General features: G+C 45.3%; 1 protein-coding gene and 1 pseudogene across 2 annotated transcripts; both read left to right on the top strand.

Moving 5' to 3' along the window:
• The first annotated feature begins 2870 nt into the window (after positions 1–2870).
• On the top strand, positions 2871–4300 carry LOC125522034 (peroxidase P7). The gene is made up of 2 exons (XM_048687102.2): positions 2871–3195; positions 3290–4300. Exons 1-2 carry the CDS (start codon positions 2974–2976, stop codon positions 4040–4042), a joined length of 975 nt encoding a protein of 324 aa, XP_048543059.2. The 5' UTR covers positions 2871–2973; the 3' UTR covers positions 4043–4300.
• A 6268-nt stretch (positions 4301–10568) lies between these two features.
• Positions 10569–12057, top strand: LOC125522793 (peroxidase P7-like; annotated as a pseudogene). The gene is made up of 2 exons (XR_015610754.1): positions 10569–10953; positions 11062–12057. The product of XR_015610754.1 is annotated as a peroxidase P7-like (transcript).
• The last annotated feature ends 9373 nt before the right edge of the window (positions 12058–21430 follow it).

Below are 21430 nucleotides of genomic sequence, written 5' to 3'. Positions count from 1 at the left end.
CCGCCAAAAGGCAACTATGAGCGCATTATTGCAAAGACATTTTTCGAAGCGGAGCGGTCGGGAAGTACTGTCAGTGATCAAAGGATAAAGGAACGACGCGCTGGAAAAAAAATTGCCCAGCTCGGCGAACAAGCGAACCAATCGTGTCCCCCGCTCAAGGTGTCTAGGGACATCGTCGCTAATGATCCGAGGATGGTGCCCGGTTATAGCAATCTTGGAGATTACCTGCCCGATGATGTACATTATGATTTCTTGGAGGTGGAGGAACACAAATACGAGTACGGAAAGCCTCTCGTCAAAGATGAAAGATCTCTAACAACGATGATGCGAAGATTCCATGATTGGTACATGAAAACCTGCAGAGAGTCTGGGGGGAGGAATACTTTGACACTGGGAGTTAGTGAGGAGCATGACCTCGTTGGAATTGAACTGTTGAATGTTTCATTTGAGGAGTTCTTCTAGTTTTTCAATCAAAAGGCCCTCGATAAAGCAACGGTCACTTGCTACTGTATGTAAGTAGTACTACTTCTGTCATTAAGTCTCTCTATATAGGTCAGCTCTTTCATTGCATGTATTTATAATTATCCTCACTATATTATGCAGATTGAAGATCGCCGAATTGAAGAAAAGACAAATCGGTGATATTGGGTTCATTAACACAAATCTCATAGATGCAACTGAGGTTAAATATCGTGCCGAAGATACCGAGGCCAACTTGCTACGATCGTTGGTAACAAATGAAAACAAAGATATAATACTCTTTCCTTACAACTTCAAGTGAGTGTTACTGTCTTGTGCATATTCGGTTTCCCTTATTAGTCCAGGTTATAGTAATGCAATGGATGAGTTATGCATGCGTGCGTAGGTTCCACTATATTCTCCTAGAGATTAAGCTTGAGCAGGGACTAGTAACTGTCTTAGACTCGAGATGAAAAGACCCCCAGGACTATGCGGACATGACTCAAATGCTCGAGAAGTTAGTTAAATCGATCATTATCCACCATATCAGCAACTTTGTTCATTTTCTGATGTCAAGTAATTGTTTTCTTTGTCTGGCGGGGTTTGGAGAAAATTCATCAAAAAAGCTCCGGGACTGCCGAAGAAGCTGCAATTTAGACATCCGAAAGTAAGTACTATAGTAACATGTTCCACGCATCTCCTAGTGATTCAAGCGCTAGTTTCATGAATACCATTTGGCATGCTTGCTTATCAGTTTAATTAACCTCTATTTCTTGTAAAGTGATTGTGGCAGGAACAAGGGAATGATTTCTGTGGATACTACGTTTGCGAGTCCATCCGCCACACGACCTATGAACGGGGGTACTCTGACGAACAATATCAAGTGCGTAAAGCAATAATATTCACAATTTTATTTTATTACCCTCATTTATGTTGAGTTTTATTTATTCATATATATATATGTATTGACCCCCTTGTTCAAATTAGATGTTTTGGATGCAGGATGAACTCCTAGCACCAGATCGTATATGAGCAATTCAAGAGAATTGGCGGCATTCTTCCTTGACCATGTGATCGCTGAAGACGGAGAATACTATGTGGACCCTGTGTTCATATATAATTAGGAGATTATATTGTAAGAGATAATTATTGTATATATGTAGCCGGTAGTGTCGGATACATATACGAGAACTTGTTGTTCGACCAATCTCTCGGAGAAGGAGAGGTGGTCGATATCACTTCTCTCTGTATGCATATGTTCATGACGATCTTCTGTTTCCTTCATTTGCTTACTAGCTAGCGTGTCTAGTCCTCTCTATATATACGTATATATAGCGTCGACCAAGCACGGACATAAGAGAGGACACTTCTCTCTATTAATTAGCTAGCTAACACAATATATGAAACACCTAAATTAGACCCCCAAAACCCCCAACCCCCCCTTCAAAAAAATAAATAAAAACTCCAGCCCCTGAAATGCTGACGCATGGATGCCTATTGGTCCCGGTTGGTGCCACCAACCGGGACCAAAGGCCCTCCTGCCTGGGTTCGGCGCACCGGCCATGTGGAGATCCGTCTGTCCCAGTTCATGTAAGAATCGAGACTAAAGGGCTAGGGCATTAGTAACGATTCTTTAGTCCCGGTTCACAAACCGGGACAAAATGCCCTTACCAACTGGGACAGATGACCATTTTTCTACTAGTGGTCCGTCGCGGGGGTATGGGGTTTTGGGTCTTGAAGAGACCTCGACAGCATGTCTTGTGTATCATGTTCCTGGCGAGGCTCCCTTGGCGACGTGTGCTGCGTATCTTGCTGGAGTCGGGGCGCGCAGCACTGTGACGTGTGTGCAAAGAGCAAATTCTTAGGTTCTCGGTATCTTTCATAAATTTCAAATATACAAGGCTGGCTGTCTGTAAGGTGTGCATACGTACCAGGTTTCCAGTTCCAGCGGGGTGTGTTTGAAGGATGTTTTCTCGAACCGTTCCAAAGTCGTCTGCTAAGTCGTACTACTCGCCTTTTAAACTAGCCAAAACAGCCCAAGTGGACAACATGCATCTTTGTGTTTCTACAGCATTTCAACGGTTTGTCCCAACACCCTTTGCTTCCAGCGTAATGATTGGATTCTCGGCGTGGACAATTGCACCATCCAAGCAAGCAACCGTGTCGACGGGATTACATCCATAATTTTATGTAATTCAAGCTAGGTGCGTGTATTAGTTAGCCTGTCAATTCCCTGCGCCTTTGTTTACTCTTCTTCCTGCCGTGACCTCGTCAAGGTTCCTGCCAAGATGCACGAGGCGGCAGACAGACCAGAGACCTTGTCAGTCGAGCAGAGCGTTCTCACATTCGCACGCGCGTGAAGGAAGACGGCAGCACAAACCGAACTCTATATAAGCCTATGCTTCCCACTCGATCATCCACTGCAACTAGCTGATAGTAAGCATCTCACTGTCTCTTTGATTGATTCTTCTGCACCGTGCAGCGATCTCACTCATCATCAGTCGGCCTACAGGCATGGCGTCCTCCAGCGTCCCTTCTTGGGTTGCACTTGCGCTGCTCCTCTTGGTTGCTCTCGCTGCCACCGCCAATGGCGACGAGCTCTCCCCGGGTTACTACGAGAAGACGTGCCCCAACGTGCAGCGCGTCGTGCGGTCAGTGATGGCGAGCAGCGTCGCCGCCCAGCCGAGGATGGCGCCCGCCGTTCTCCGCCTCTTCTTCCACGACTGCTTCATCAACGTATATACGCATCTCTACTTCTATGTATAGTCTTACCTGATGCCTAGTACTATTAGTTCCACTTGCTAAATAAGATTCACAAATTGCGTGACAGGGATGTGATGCTTCGGTTCTCCTCGACGCAACTCCCTTCTCCCCCAGCGAGAAGGATGTGGAGACGAACGCCTCCCTCACCGGCTACGCCGTCATCGACGACATCAAGTCCGTGCTCGAGCATGACTGCCCGGCCACCGTCTCCTGCGCCGACGTCATCGCCCTCGCGTCCCGTGACGCCGTCGCCCTGCTCGGAGGCCCCACCTGGAGCGTACCCCTCGGCCGCAAGGACTCGCGCTTCGCCGCCGACCCGGAATCGACCAAGAACGGCCTCCCCAGCCCGCACGACGACCTCGGCGAGCTCATCAGAATGTTTTCAAGGCTCAATCTCGACGCTCGTGACATGACCGCGCTCTCTGGTGCCCACACCGTCGGGATGGCCAGCTGCGATACCTACAGGGACCGCGTCTACGGCACCGACCGCGATGAAGAGATCGACCCATACTTCGCACAGACCACACAGCAGACGTGCCAGGGTCCTTCTGGTAAGGCGCCGTTTGACGTGCAGACGCCGATGAGGTTCGACAATGCTTACTACAAGAACCTTATCGCGCGGCGCGGTCTCCTTTCCTCAGACCAGACTCTCTACGGCGGTGGAGGTCTGCAAGACAATCTCGTGGAGATGTACAGCGCCGACAGTGAGGCGTTCGCGAGGGACTTCGCCAAGGCCATGATGAAGATGGGAAACGTGCCTCCGCCACAGGGAATGCCCATGGAGGTGAGGCTCAAGTGCTCCATGGCAAACAACTATTGATTGTAAGATCCCAAGTGCATCATGCAACCCGGCCTGATTATATTGGATTCAATTAAATGTACACATTGTAACAGTACTAATACGTGTTCAATTTCTTTTTTTTCCCCCATACAATGTCGTCTCAACAGAATGTTTGACACAAATGTTCCCATACATGTGTGTGTGTGTGTGTGTGTGTGTGTGTGTGTAATAAATGGTGTTTGTCAAGTTTGTTTTAACGGGGAATATATAATAATATCGTGTTCAATTGTTATATAATGAGCTCGCATTTTATTGTTATATTTATGCACTTGAGGATTATCAGCGATATGCTTCCGCATGTCCGAACGGCTGCCAATAACATGGAATCTAATGAACCATCCTTCAAGAGAAATGTTGCCGGTCTTTTGTGTTAGAAGATGACCACGGCACTTCAGATATGATTGCATATGGCACACCTGCAGATATGAAAATTGTTCATTAATGTGTGGTTAGGGTTCATGGAGCTCAGTATTTGTGAGCACTCAATGCCGATGAAAGAGGCTTTTAAGAATGAGTAAAGTAAGAGGATGACCTGGTATGCTTACGAGTGTTTACTTTATACATTGGAGGTGGAATAATTGCCCAACAACATGACACGGGCAATTCAGTGGGTTGCCATGATCCAACTATTATCTTGTAAGTTGTAGCCTTCGAGGATTTATGGATTTGGCACGGCTACTTTGGTTGCCTAAATCTCACAATGACATCAATGCTTCCAGATATCTTATGTTTGTTAGGCAACATGTGGGTACTACTTCAGGTCTGGGATTCAACTACAAGGTGAATGGCCATGATTATGACCAAGGATACTATCTAGCATCCGATGACATCTATCCATCTTGGTGAACATCTATGAAGACAATTTCTAATACCCAAACATAAACATTTTGCAAAGATGTGAGAAGTAGCAAGGAAGGACATTGATAGGTCATTTGGAATATTTTAAGCTAGGCTAGCAATTGTCCGGTGTCCTGCTCATTTCTGAAACAAAGATACGTTGGCAAGGATCATGACTTTTTGTCTGATCCTAGATGACATGGTCAGCGCGAATGAGAGGGATACACAGATGGCCAAAGAGTATGACCATGTTAGCACAACTATAAAGCCTCATAGACACACAAACCACATTCAAGCGTGCCTCGAGGCGTGCCGGAAGAATGAAGACCGGGCCTCCCATGATCAATTGTGTGAAGATATCATTGAACATCAATGATAGCTGCATGGGTGATAGTGTATTTACATTTCTTTACTTCGTTATTTTTGTACTTGAACAATTTGATTCTGGATTATTTGTTGCCTTCAGATTATTATTGTATTCAGATGAATGGCTTGTAATAATATTGTTGAATTGTTTGATTTTGATGTCAAATTGGACTAGTAGAGTAGATAGAAGAAAACCGGAAGAAAACTACGGAGCCTGGTGTTTTGGTGACTCTGTATTTAACTTTACCTACGCAACCTTCGAAAATTTATAGAGTGCGCACCAATATGGCAACTTTTGGAGGTTGCGAATATGGCAACTGCATCCTAATGTAAATATGTAGTTTGGCTTCTACTACGCTGAGACACACGAAACACACACACACACACACACACACACACACACACACACACACACATATATATATATATATATATATATATATATATATATAATATATATAATATTTGGCGTTTTGGATTATTATTTTTTAGTGCTAAAACTATGCAAGATTGTTAACGATGCATGGTTTGTGCGACTCTACTACTTGGCATATATGGAAATGTGCGAATAACCTAACTAGTTACAGTATATCAATAAGTACATCATTGTATATGATATTATTGCTAGATCTCAACGATAATATACATCAACTTGACCATAAAATGCGAGAATCTGCTCCACCAGATGGCGTTCAACTTGCTAAGTTGAGACTTGAGGGTCATACATACATATGGAACCATGAGGTAGACATAAGATGAAATTATGAAGAAGTCAAACAAAGTTCTTAACAAATATGGGACGTACACGTAGTAAAATTTTCCCCGAGCTTAACTCAAATTTTGAATCAGTGCAAATAAATACTCAATGATCAGTTTCGTAAATTCTTTGATTCTGGAAAGATATCATGTATCTTCCAATTACAAAACTCCACGGCTATAAGGATTGCATACATTCTAGGCTTCCAGTTCTTTATAGGTTTTTTTGTCAAAGCATGTAAAATCGACTTCTAATTCACACTACTCACCTTTTAAACTATGCAAACAGCCCAAGTGGACAAACATGTGTGTTTGCAATTCAACAGATGAATCGACATTCTCGGCGTGGACAATTGCACCATCCAAGCAAGCAACCATGTCGACGCATCCTTTTTTTGTGCAATTCAAGCTAGGTATGTGTATTCGTTAGCCAGTCAATTCACCCTAGTGTGAGGGTACTTGGTCATTCATTGTCCAAGGTACTCAGGGAATTGGATGAGATATTCATTATCATGGAAGCATTCGTTGACCACCACCTCTCCAACGGAGATTTGCACTCTCCCAAAAGTGTTAACTTCGCATTACATCTTTGTATCCATCATTTTGGGTTGTCTCTAACCCTAGCTTTATTGGTTATTAATTATTACTTGTTTGCTTGTTTGCCTTGTGTACCTTCCCTACTTGTTGTGATGCAACATATACGGTGCATCATCTGGTTGCATATCTAGAGAACTTACATTTCCATACTCGCCACCAAAATCAACAAAGAAAAGAGTAAATTTGGCAGTCACATATTCACCCCCCGGGTCCTTGTCGACATATCGAGCATCTTTGATCCTTCAGTTTGGTAGGTGCAACACCCATGAATAGCCAAACTCTGCATGTCAGCTAGTTTGACCCTATTGTCCCACCTTCCATTGCCACCATCAACGTTCGGCTCAGAAATTAAGATCATTGGACGGACTAATGCTTTAGATGATATGTCTGCCCATGCTTTTCATATCATCTTTGCTCCTCGTTGATACCAACCCCTATCACGTGGAGGTCACGGATTCGCTAAACTTTACGTGCATACACGTGAATGTATGGATATAGTTTACTGGGGCCTTAAATTAGACAACAAGCAATGTGTATAACATGCATAAATAATCTCTCAATCAATCTCCTAAGTAATCACACATTAGTAATAAAAGTAATAGGCACGATCAGATCCTACTATTCGCTCCTCTCTCACACTTGAGGGGGACTACTTGCACATGAGAGGGGGGTCACCATCAAACAATGATATCAAATAAAGGGAAATAATATTTGATAATACCGTAATCGTCACAACAAGATGAATGATTATCCAAGTCTCAATCTTTGAGTCAAAGTACGAAGCAAGGATTCAAACCCTAATCTCACAATGTTGGACTTTTCATTCTCTTTATCTCTCGAGGAGTTATTGGTGGTGAAGTGGTGAATCCCCTCAATGGAGGGATTTGGGATGAATCTAAGTGAAGATATTCCCTCTGTATCCCCTCTCTTCTCTTGTACTTCTAGTGGTTGTGTGTTTTCGCCCTACTCTATTATCTGAATGTTTTCATTCAAATTACAAGAGTGATGGGGTTTGAAGATATGGTGGTGGCGGTACAAGCAGCGGTATCGGCGGACCGCTCATATGAGCGCTCGTCTAGGCTCTTGGATGCTCCTTCTTGCTCTCTCTCTTCTTTAGGGAAATTGATCATCACCCCTCACTCGTCTCAATCTTGGTGATGGTTTCCATAAATACCTAAAATATTGTGATCAAAGCCAACAACCAAGGTTTTTTTGATTTCGACAAAATGGGAGCAAAAAACGGTGAAATCTCAACACGAGCAATGCAATATCTCCGAGAAAACAAGAAGCAAAATGGAGGGGATGTAGAATTTTCGTATTAAGAACTCCTGCAACCTTATACAACATTGTGTTGATATTTGAAGGGTTGCACCTAATCATGATTCGTGACCACACAAAGGTTTAAATGAATACTTGAAGTATATCTCTCTAGTCTTAAGTTACGTAGGCGACGAAGACTTGTCAAAAACAACTCTCTTCTAAAAATTGATTTTGGTGCCTTTAGCACTTTTTTTGCAAGATAACTGGTCGATAAACAATACTACCTTTGTTCGGGTTTATTGGCCCCTTCGTATCTTGTGCCAAATTTTGATTGTAGATTTACTAACAAATATATATTATGTGTTATAGAACTAATATTGTTGCATTCATATTCGATAGATGTTTTCAATGCTACATTTTTTATGGTACGTAACATATTTTCTGATAGTTAAATTAAAGGTCAAAGTTTAGCCAAAAATACAAGGGGGGCTAATAAACCAGGACGAAGGAAGTACAACAAGTAATTAGTTTCAACGCTGGATGTTTGTTCACCAATCTCCCAAACTTGATGAAAAGTTGAATACACAACATGAACATATTCAAATCCAACATAAAGAAACTCATATCCAGAAGCCCACCATATAGTTAACTACATCAATAATGCCCAATATAACAATCATGTTTCGCATTATATGATCAAGGGAGAAAGAGAGAGAACACACACCTATTACTTACAAACCCTCAACCCCAAAGGAGTCTACACTCATCACCCTGAGAGGATTACAATGAAAGAGTTGTTGGTGATGGTGATGGAGATGACATAGATGTCCGCGTCAGCATTGAGGCACCACAGGAGGAAAGGGGAAGGGGCCCTCCTTACTTTTCTTCCTTGGCCTTCTCCCCAGCAAGAATAGGTGTTTCCACTCTAAGATTTCATGGTTATGGTGAAGAGCGCTCCTTCCCAGAGATTGTATGTCAATTTTGAGGTAGCAGATTTCTGCTTCCCGTTACCATTTTACCATCGTATGGAGATTATTAACTCCGGAAAAATAGGATGGCGAATATTTCCTTTTCAGCCTTCGCCAACGTGTGGTGCCGCACATGGAGTAGGGTTAGAATCACTTCACCCCCACCCACACTAGCTCATATCCTAGAAGGCGGTAACGGATCATAAGAGGTCGGGTGGGGTGGGGGGGGGGGGGGGCAGGGGAGGGAAGGGAGATCTACGGTGTGGGAGTGGCAACCAGCAGAAGCTCTCTCTCTCTCTCTCACACACACACACGCACACACACACGCGCGCGCACACACACACACGCACACACACACACACACACACATACGCACGCGCACACACAAACCAAAAGTCAAGAGAAGCTGGTCGTGGGCCATGCGGTCTTTTCTACAACATGATACTACAGTCAGCCTGAGCTTTTGAAGATCATTCTTATTGGCAGAGCCATCAACGATGACATACACATCAACTTGATTAATTAAGTGCATGAATCTCCTCCTAGTCATAGCACTCAACGCGCTAACGTTGAGAGTCATGCATGCATACGAAAGCATGAGCTAGAAATAAAATGGAATATGAAGAAGTCAAACAAAATACGCCCTCTGTTTTGTTTTTGTTATCGCCATTTGTATGCCTAATTTGTACTACCGTAGTTCTTCCTCCGCGACATGGAAAACAGGATGGAGGGAGTACTTACAAATATGGGATGTACGTGCACAATGTTTCTGGAGCTGAACTGAAATTTTAAATCAGAGCAAAGAGATAGACAACAGTCAGGTTTGTAATTCCTAAAAAAGATCGGTGAGTCTTGTCCCACCGCGGGTTGGAACAATGGTGTTCCTGATGTAGACAGCGGTTGGAGATAGAGATGATATGGCTTGATGATGAATATGATGGACAATGACGGCGGCTAGGGTTGATGGAGTATATGTAATAGTTCTCACGTAGCCTCCTCTGTCAATATAGCATATCTCTTTTAATTCAAGGGCTCTAGGTGAGCTTTGTCCTCTCCTGAAACATCCTTGAGGATCAAGAAAGTTGTAGTAACAAACGGAGACGAAGTCCACAATGGAGCAATGCTACATACACGGGCACTTTACGGACGTTTTACGGGTCTAGGCTGAATGTGGGTTTCGTTAATTAGACATTAGGAGACACCCCCCCCCCCCCCCCCCTGAAAATCAGGGGGGGGGGAGCGAGATTAGTGAGAGGGGGAAAAGGAAGTCCGTTGATTAAGTAAAATGAGTCCGTGAGTGTAGGCAAAATTGGTGCTTTGAGGGTGCTTTATCGGACCGTGCAAAAATGGACCACTCATCTTTTGAACTAGGCAAAAAGTTCAAGTGGACAACATGCGTGTTTTCGATTCAATGGTTTGTCCCAGCCCGTTCTCCAACACGTACCCTTTGATTCCAGCGAATGATTCGATCAATTAAGATTCTTGGCGTGGAAAATTGCACCATCCAAGCAAGCAACCGTGTCGACGGGATCACATACACATAATTTTATGTAATTTAAGCTAGGTACGTACTCGATCGTATTTGTTAGCCTGTCAATTCGCTGCGCTTTTGTTTTCTCTTCTTCCGACCCTGACCTCGTCAAGGTTCTGGCCAAGATGCACAAGGCGGCAGACAGAACGGAGACCTTGTCAGTCGAGCAGAGCGTTCGCACATTCGCACGCGCGTGTAGGAAGACGGCAGCACAAACCAAACTCTATATAAGCCTATGCTTCCCACTCGATCATCCACTGCAACTAGCTGATAGTAAGCATCTCACTGTCTCTTTGATTGATTCTTCTGCACCGTGCAGCGATCTCACTCATCATCAGTCGGCCTACAGGCATGGCGTCCTCCAGCGTCCCTTCTTGGGTTGCAATTGCGCTGCTCCTCTTGGTTGCTCTCGCTGCCACCGCCAATGGGGACGAGCTCTCCCCGGGTTACTACGAGAAGACGTGCCCCAACGTGTGCAGCGCGTGGTGCTGTCAGTGATGGCGAGCAGCGTCGCCGCCCAGCCGAGGATGGCGCCCGCCGTCCTCCGCCTCTTCTTCCACGACTGCTTCATCAACGTATATCACCTCTATTCTCTATACTACTTCTACATATATTCTTACCTACTATTGCTATGGTTTCACTTTCATTTGCTAATGGTATGGTTTACAAATATGGCGTGACAGGGATGTGATGCTTCGGTTCTCCTCGACGCAACTCCCTTCTCCCCCAGCGAGAAGGATGTGGAGCCGAACGCCTCCTCACCGGCTACGCCGTCATCGACGACATCAAGTCCGCGCTCGAGCACGACTGCCCGGCCACCGTCTCCTGCGCCAACGTCATCGCCCTCGCGTCCCGTGACGCCGTCGCCCTGCTCGGAGGTCCAACCTGGAGCGTGCCCCTCGGCCGCAAGGACTCGCGCTTCGCCGCCGACCCGGAATCCACCAAGAACGGCCTTCCCAGCCCGCACGACGACCTCGGCGAGGTCATCAGAATGTTTTCAAGGCTCAACCTTGACGCTCGTGACATGACTGCGCTCTCCGGTGTCCACACCGTCGGGATGGCCAGCTGCAAGACCTACAGAGACCGCGTCTACGGCACCGACCGCGATGAGGAGATCGACCCATACTTCGCACAGACCACGCAGCAGACGTGCCAAGGTCCTTCTGGTAAGGCGCCGTTTGACGTGCAGACGCCCATGAGGTTCGACAACGCTTAGTACAAGAACCTTATCGCGCGGCGCGGTCTCCTTTCTTCGGACCAGACTATCTACGGTGATGGAGGTCTACAAGACAATCTTGTAGAGATGTACAGCGCCGACGGTGAGGCATTCGCGAGGGACTTCGCCAAGGCCATGGTGAAGATGGGAAACGTGCCTCCGCCCCAGGGAATGCCCATGGAGGTGAGGCTCAAGTGCTCCATGGCAAACAAATATTGATTGCTTCATGCCTTGATCCCAAGTGCATCATGTGACCCGGCCTGATCATGTTGGATTCAATTATTAAATGTACAAATTGTAACAGTCCTAGTACGTGTTTAATTTTTAAAAAATTTCCCCATACAATGTCGCCTCAACAGAATGTTTCACACAAACGCTCCATACATGTGTGTGTAATAAATGGTGTTTCTCAAGTTTGTTTTAACGGAAAATATATAATGAACTCGCGTTGATAGTTATATAATGAGCTTGCATTTCATTATTATATTTCTGCACTCGGGGATTATTAGTGATGCTTCCGTATGTCCGAACGGCTATTCTATTGAATTGCCAATAACATGGAATCTAATGAACCGTTCTTCAAGAGAAATGGCGTCGGTCTTTTTTTTCAGAAGATGACCACGGCACTTCAAATGTGATTGCATATGGCACACCTGCAGATATGAAAGTTGAATATCTTCAAAAGGCCGATCACAAAATGCACAAAATTGTTCTTCGATGTGTGGTTAGGGTTCATGGAGCTCAGTATTTATGAGCACTCAATGCCGATGAAAGAGGCTTTTGGCAATGAGTAAAGTAAGAGGATGACCTGCGATGCTTGGGAGTGTTCACTTTATGCATTGGAGGTGGAATAATTGCCCAACAACATGGCACGGGCAATTCAGTCGGTTGCCATGATCTAACTATTATCTTGTAAGTTGTTGCCTCCTAGAATTTCTGGATTTGACATGGCTACTTTAGCCTGCATGAATCTCACAATGACATCAATGCTTGCAGAGATCTGTATGTTTGTTAGGTAATATGTGATACTACTCCAGGATACGACAAGGTGAATGGCCATGCACTACTAGGGAAAAGCCTAGCAGCAACGCGAGTTTTAGACCTATCAGTAGCGCGGGGTTATGCGCTACTCATAAGGCGCTACAGCTAACGTGTAGCAATAGCGTGCCTCCTCCCACGCTACTGCTAAATCGACTTAGTAGTAGCGAGTTCCCGGAGGAGCGCTACTGGTAATTAGTAGTAGCGCTTCTCCCTGCCCGCGCTGCTACTATTATTTCGTATTTTATTTCTTTTTAATTTCATGTTGTATTCGTACACCTTTACACAAGTTTTCATACAACAGGAATTTAGAAATTGTTTTTACATCATAATGAGTTATTACATCACGGGGTGAAAGAACCGTGTGGACGAGTTTCAAGTGGATGGACATCCACTTGAAACTAATCCGCGGTTCTTTCACCCAATGATATAATAAATATCATCATCATCATATCATTAACAACTTATCATCATCATCATATCATTGGTCACTAGTCGTAATCACAAGTACTCCTCACATCATCAACTCTAACACATTGTATCACATAAAAAACATATTGTACCTCATAGGACCTACTACATTATCTTAGAACCTACTATATTCTCTAAGGTAAAATAGCAAAAAACAAGATTGTCAGGACCCCGATTCCAAGCCACATCGATCTAGCCGGTAACACCTCATATCACTTTGCGGCCTCACGCACGGTATCCCACGGGTGTCGCCTTACCATGGCCCGGGACCGTTTGCGCCTTTTGGCTCACGTATATGATAGTGTCGCTAGCATCCATATGACAGAGAATCCGGGCCGACATGGCTAGTCGTGAACCCAAAGCGGCACAGACCTATGGAGACAGGCATACATGAATCACATCGAGCATGTCGGTCATCAGCGAGTGATTCCGGGCTGTAGCACTGGGCTAACAGAACTCCGGGGAACCCGGGCTGTAGCAGGCTAGGCAGGACTCCGGAAGTCACCGCGTGACATTTCCCCGAAGGGACAGACATAGGAATGAAGTGAAACACATGCCGGCCATTCAAGTGTCCTGAACAGTAGTGCTGGGCTAGCAGGACTCCGGTGAACCGGGCTGTAGCGAACTACTATGGCTCGAGGAACACTAGACTACATTTCCCCATAAGAAAGGCTGCCAAGGATAAACAACTAGATTGTCGGATCCCACTCATACCAAGCATTTCAATCATACACACAATATGCCTGATATGAGTACATACAACATGGCATCACAACAAAACTCTACAACTCAAATACTTTATTTAAAGGCTCCAGGGAGCCATACATAACAAGTTCATACAGATAGGGGTCACATGACCCGACACTCAAGTCATACAATCATACAAGCACATGAGGAAGCAACTAGTCTAAGTACAGACTCTAGAAAGAAAGAAGGCTTCTCGAAGCCTGTCTATCTACATAGGGCCCTCCATGGCCAGGATCACCACCCGGGTGCCAAGTCACTCGTCGACGTCAAGGTCTACGTAGAACCCATCGGAGGGGGCGGTGTTGTCGTCTGAAAACAGTAATTAAGCAAACATGAGTACAAAGGTACTCGGCAAGTCTTACATCAGAACCTAATATACATGCTCATCCTCAAGAAGGTGGTGGGGTTATTGCAGCAAGCCAGCTTTGACTCTTGGCTAAGCTATCCTACGGAACTCCACTAGTAAAATAGTTTTCGCACACGAGTCCACTACTCACCAACACAATACTCCACCGGGGATCCTCCCTCGTTATCCTGCGAGAGGGCCATCCTCGGTACTCACACTTATCTTGAGTCTTTTAGTAGTATCCATTAACTTATCTATGAACTGTATAGGCAACCAAGTAGTCCTTTACCGCGGACGCGGCTATTCGAATAGTTTTATACCCTGCAGGGGTGTAATTCTTCATACACGCTTTCACCACTTACCGCCGTTTACACGACATGTACTCGGCAACCTTCAAGCGGAAGCCCAGCGAGGGTGTCGGCCACGGCCTACCTAAACACTTAAGTCTCTAGTCCAGGTTTATCGCCTATCCAGGTTGTTGGAAATATGCCCTAGAGGCAATAATAAAAGTATTATTATTATATTTCTTTGTTCATGATAATTGTCTTTATTCATGCTATAACTGTATCATCCGGAAATCGTAATACACGTGTGAATACATAGACCATAATATGTCCCTAGTAAGCCTCTAGTTGACTAGCTCGTTGATCAACAGATAGTCATGGTTTCCTGGCTATGGACATTGGATGTCATTGATAACGGGATCACATCATTAGGAGAATGATGTGATGGACAAGACCTAATCCTAAGCATAGCACAAGATCGTGTAGTTCATTTGCTAGAGCTTTTCCAATGTCAAGTATCTTTTCCTTTGACCATGAGATCGTGTAACTCCCGGATACCGTAGGATTGCTTTGGGTGTACCAAACGTCACAACGTAACTGGGTGACTATAAAGGTGCACTAAAGGTATCTCCGAAAGTGTCTGTTGGGTTGACACGGATCGAGACTGGGATTTGTCACTCCATATAACGGAGAGGTATCACTGGGCCCACTCGGTAATGCATCATCATTATGAGCTCAAGGTGACCAAGTGGTTGATCACGGGATCATGCATTACGGTATGAGTAAAGTGACTTGCCGGTAACGAGACTGAACAAGGTATTGGGATACCGACGATCGAGTCTCGGGCAAGTAACATAACGATTGACAAAGGGAATTGTATACGGGGTTGTTTAATCCTCGATATCGTGGTTCATCCGATGGGATCATCGTGGAGCATGTGGGAGCCAACATGGGTATCCAGATCCCGCTGTTGGTTATTAACCGGAGAGTCGTCCCGGTCATGTCTGCATGTCTCCCGAACCCGTAGGGTCTACACACTTTAAGGTTTGGTGACGCTAGGGTTGTGAAGATATGTATATGCAGTAACCCAAATGTTGTTCGGAGTCTCGGATGAGATCCCGGACGTCACGAGGAGTTCCGGAATGGTCCGGAGGTAAAGAATTATATATAGGAAGTGCTGTTTCGGCCATCGGGACAAGTTTCGGGGTTATCGGTATTGTACCGGGACCACCGGAAGGGTCCCGGGGGCCCACCGGGTGGGGCCACCTATCCCGGGGGGACACATGGGCTGTAGGGGGTGCGCCTTGGCCTACATGGGCCAAGGGCACCAGTCCCAAAAGCCCATGCGCCTAGGGTTCCACAAAAGGGAAGAGTCCCAATGGTGGAAGGCACCTCTAGGTGCCTTGGGGGCGAGGGAAACCTCCCCTTGGCCGCCGCACCTAGGAGATTGGATCTCCTAGGCTGGCGCACCACCCCCCCTTGGCCCTCCTATATATAGTGGGGGAGAAGAGGGACTTCATACCTCAGCCTTTGGTGCTTCCCTCTCCCCTGTTACATCTCTCCCTCGTAGTACACGGCGAAGCCCTGCTACTGTGACGCCCTGCATCCACCACCACGCCGTCGTGCTGCTGGATCTTCATCAACCTCTCCTCCCCCCTTGCTGGATCAAGAAAGGAGGAGACGTCATCCGCTCCGTACGTGTGTTGAACGCGGAGGTACCGTCCGTTCGGTGATTTGGATCACGTCGTGTTCGACTACATCAACCCCGTTCTTTGAACGCTTCCGCTCGCGATCTACAAAGGTATGTAGATGCATCCAATCACTCGCTGCTAGATGAACTCATAGATGGATCTTGGTGAAACCGTAGGAAAATTTTTGGTTTCTGCTACGTTCCCCAACAGTGGCATCATGAGCTAGGTCTATGCGTAGTTCTCTTGCGCGAGTAGAACACAATTTGTTGTGGGCGTAGATGTTGTCAACTTTCTTGCCGCTACTAGTCTTATCTTGCTTCAACGGTATTGTGGGATGAAGCGGCCCGGACCAACCTTACACGTATGCATACGTGAGACCGGTTCCACCGACTAACATGCACAAGTTGCATAAGGTGGCTGGCGGGTGTCTGTCTCTCCTACTTTAGTTGGAGCAGATTCGATGAACAGGGTCCTTATGAAGGGTAAATAGAAGTTGACAAATCACGTTGTGGCTTTCACGTAGGTAAGAAAACGTTCTTGTTAGAACCCTACTTCAGCCACGTAAAACCTGCAACAACAATTAGAGGACGTCTAACTTGTTTTTGCAGCAAGTGCTTTGTGATATGATATGGCCAAAGTTGTGATGAATGATGAATGGTCTATATGTGATGTATGAGATGTTCATGCTATTGTACAAGGAATCACAACTTACATGTCGATGAGTATGACAGTGACAGGATGATCATGGAGCCCCAAGATGGACATCAAAGGAGCTATGTGATATTGGCCATATCATGTCACTATTATTATTTGATTGCATGTGATGTTTATCATGTTTTGCATCTTGTTTACTTAGAACGACGGTAGTAAATAAGATGATCCCTTACAACAATTTCAAGAAGTGTTCTCCCCTAATTGTGCACCGTTGCTACAGTTCGTCGTTTCGAAGCACGCCGTGATGATCGGGTGTGATAGATCCTTACGTTCACATACAACGGGTGTAAGACAGTTTTACACATGCAAAACACTTAGGGTTAACTTGACGAGCCTAGCATGTACAGACATGGCCTCGGAACACAGAAGACCGAAAGGTCGAGCATGAGTCGTATAGAAGATACGATCAACATGAAGATGTTCACCGACGTTGACTAGTCCGTCTCACGTGATGATCGGACACGGTCTAGTTAACTCGGATCATGTAATACTTAGATGACTAGAGGGATGTCTAATCTGAGTGGGAGTTCATTAATAATTTGATTAGATGAACTTAATTATCATGAACTTAGTCTAGAATCTTTACAATATGTCTTGTAGATCAAATGGCCAACGTTGTATTCAATTTCAACGCGTTCCTAGAGAAAACCAAGCTGAAAGACGATGGCAGCAACTATACGGACTGGGTCCGGAACCTGAGGATCATCCTCATAGCTGCCAAGAAAGATTATGTCCTACAAGCACTGCTAGGTGATCCACCCGTCCCACAGAACCAAGACGCTATGAACGCTTGGCAGACACGTACTGATGACTACTCCCTCGTTCAGTGCGGCATGCTTTACAGCTTAGAGCCGGGGCTCCAAAAGCGTTTTGAGAGACATGGAGCATATGAGATGTTCGAAGAGCTGAAAATGGTTTTTCAAGCTCATGCCCGGATCGAGAGATATGAAGTCTCCGATAAGTTCTTCAGCTGTAAGATGGAGGAAAATAGTTCTGTCAGTGAGCACATACTCACTATGTCTGGGTTACATAACCGCTTGACTCAGCTGGGAGTTAATCTCCCGGATGACGCGGTCATTGACAGAATCCTCCAGTCGCTTCCACCAAGCTACAAGAGCTTTGTGATGAACTTCAATATGCAGGGGATGGTGAAGACCACTCCTGAAGTATTTGCTATGCTGAAATCAGCAGAGGTAGAAGTCAAGAAGGAACATCAAGTGTTGATGATGAATAAAACCACTAAGTGCAAGAAGGGCAAGGGTAAAAAGAACTTCAAGAAGGACGGCAAGGAAGTTGCTGCGCCCAGCAAGCAAGCTGTCGGGAAGAAGTCAAAGAATGGACCCAAGCCTGAGACAGAGTGCTTTTATTGCAAAGGGAAGGGTCACTGGAAGCGGAACTGCCCCAAATACTTAGCGGACAAGAAGGCCGGTAACACCAAAGGTATATTTGATATACATGTAATTGATGTGTACCTTACCAGTGCTCGTAGTAACTCCTGGGTATTTGATACCGGTGCCGTTGCTCATATTTGTAACTCACAGCAGGAGCTGCGGAATAAACGGAGACTGGCGAAGGACGAGGTGACGATGCGCGTCGGGAATGGTTCCAAGGTCGATGTGATCGCCGTCGGCACGCTACCTCTACATTTACCTACGGGATTAGTTATAAACCTCAATAATTGTTATTTAGTGCCATGTTTGAGCATGAACATTGTATCAGGATCTCGTTTAATACGAGATGGCTACTCATTTAAATCCGAGAATAATGGTTGTTCTATTTATATGAGAGATACGTATTATGGTCATGCTCCGATAGTCAATGGTTTATTCTTAATGAATCTCGAGCGTATTACTACACATATTCATAGTGTGAGTACCAAAAGATGTAAGGTTGATAATGATAGTCCCACATACTTGTGGCACTGCCGCCTTGGTCACATAGGTGTCAAACGCATGAAGAAGCTCCATGCAGATGGACTTTTAGAGTCTCTTGATTATGAATCATTTGACACGTGCGAACCATGCCTCATGGGAAAAATGACCAAGACTCCGTTCTCAGGAACAATGGAGCGAGCAACCAACTTATTGGAAATCATACATACTGATGTGTGCGGTCCAATGAGTGTTGAGGCTCGCGGTGGCTATCGTTATGTTCTCACCCTCACTGATGACTTAAGTAGATATGGGTATGTCTACTAAATGAAACACAAGTCTGAAACCTTTGAAAAGTTCAAGGAATTTCAGAGTGAGGTTGAGAATCAACGTGACAGGAAAATCAAGTTTCTACGATCAGATCGTGGAGGAGAATACTTGAGTCACGAATTTGGTACACACTTAAGAAAATGTGGAATAGTTTCACAACTCACGCCGCCTGGAACACCTCAGCGTAATGGTGTGTCCGAACGTCGTAATCGCACTCTATTGGATATGGTGCGGTCTATGATGTCTCTTACTAATTTACCGCTATCTTTTTGGGGCTATGCTTTAGAGACTGCCGCATTCACTTTAAATAGGGCTCCGTCGAAATCCGTTGAGACGACACCGTATGAATTATGGTTTGGGAAGATACCTAAGCTGTCGTTTCTAAAAGTTTGGGGATGCGATGCTTATGTCAAGAAACTTCAACCTGAAAAGCTCGAACCCAAGTCGGAAAAATGCGTCTTCATAGGATACCCTAAAGAAACTATTGGGTATACCTTCTACCTAAGATCCGAAGGCAAGATCTTTGTTGCCAAGAACGGAATCTTTCTGGAGAAAGAGTTTCTCTCGAAAGAAGTAAGTGGGAGGAAAGTAGAACTTGATGAAGTATTGCCTCTTGAACCGGTAAATGGCGCAACTCAAGAAAATGTTCCTGAGGTGCCTGCACCGACTAGAGAGGAAGTTATTCATGATGATCAAGATACTTCTGATCAAGCTCCTACTGAAATTCGAAGGTCCACAAGAACACGTTCCGCACCAGAGTGGTACGGCAACCCTGTCTTGGAAATCATGTTGTTAGACAACGGTGAACCTTCGAACTATGAAGAAGCGATGGCGGGACCGGATTCCGACAAATGGCTAGAAGCCATGAAATCCGAGATAGGATCCATGTGTGAAAACGAAGTATGGACTTTGACTGACTTGCCCGTTGAACGGCGAGCCATAGAAAATAAATGGATATTTAAGAAGAAGACAGACGCGGATGGTAATGTGACCATCTATAAAGCTCGGCTTGTCGCTAAGGGTTATCAACAAGTTCAAGGGGTTGACTACGATGAGACTTTCTCACCGGTAGCGAAGCTAAAGTCCGTCCGAATCATGTTAGCAATTGCCGCATTCTACGATTATGAAATATGGCAAATGGCGTCAAAACGGCATTCCTTAATGGTTTCCTTAAGGAAGAATTGTATATGATGCAGCCGGAAGGTTTTGTCGATCCTAAGAATGCTGACAAGGTGTGCAAGCTCCAACGCTCGATTTATGGGCTGGTGCAAGCATCTCGGAGTTGGAACATTCGCTTTGATGAGATGATCAAAGCGTTTGGGTTTACGCAGACTTATGGAGAAGCCTGCGTTTACAAGAAAGTGAGTGGGAGCTCTGTAGCATTTCTCATATTATATGTAGATGACATACTTTTGATGGGAAATGATATAGAACTCTTGGACAGCATCAAGGCCTACTTGAATAAGAGTTTTTCAATGAAGGACCTTGGAGAAGCTCCTTATATATTAGGCATCAAGATCTATAGGGATAGATCGAGACGCCTCATAGGTCTTTCACAAAGCACGTACCTTGATAAGATTTTGAAGAAGTTCAAAATGGATCAGTCCAAGAAAGGGTTCTTGCCTGTTTTGCAAGGTATGAAATTGAGCTCGGCTCAATGCCCGACCACGGCAGAAGATATAGAAGAGATGAGTGTCATTCCCTATGCCTCAGCCATAGGTTCTATTATGTATGCCATGCTGTGTACCAGACCTGATGTAAACCTTGCCGTAAGTTTGGTAGGAAGGTACCAAAGTAATCCCGGCAAGGAGCACTGGACAGCAGTCAAGAATATCCTGAAGTACCTGAAAAGGACTAAGGAAATGTTTCTCGTTTATGGAGGTGACGAAGAGCTTGTCGTAAAGGGTTACGTCGACGCTAGCTTCGACACAGATCTGGATGACTCTAAGTCACAAACCGGATACGTGTATATATTGAATGGTGGAGCAGTGAGCTGGTGCAGCTGCAAGCAGAGCGTCGTGGCGGGATCTACATGTGAAGCGGAGTACATGGCAGCCTCGGAGGCAGCACATGAAGCAATATGGGTGAAGGAGTTCATCACCAACCTAGGAGTCATACCCAATGCGTCGGGGCCAATCAAACTCTTTTGTGACAACACTGGGGCTATTGCACTTGCCAAGGAGCCCAGGTTTCACAAGAAGACAAGGCACACCAAGCGTCGCTTCAACTCCATTCGTGAAAATGTTCAAGATGGAGACATAGAGATTTGTAAAGTACATACGGACCTGAATATAGCAGATCCGTTGACTAAACCTCTCCCTAGGGCAAAACATGATCAACACCA

Source organism: Triticum urartu, chromosome 7A (assembly GCF_056163025.1).
Source record: "Triticum urartu cultivar PI428250 chromosome 7A, HENAU_Tu73, whole genome shotgun sequence".
In the NCBI taxonomy this organism is placed as follows: domain Eukaryota; kingdom Viridiplantae; phylum Streptophyta; class Magnoliopsida; order Poales; family Poaceae; genus Triticum; species Triticum urartu.
Note: the sequence above shows the minus strand (reverse complement) of the source record. Positions and strands in the feature narration are given on the sequence as shown.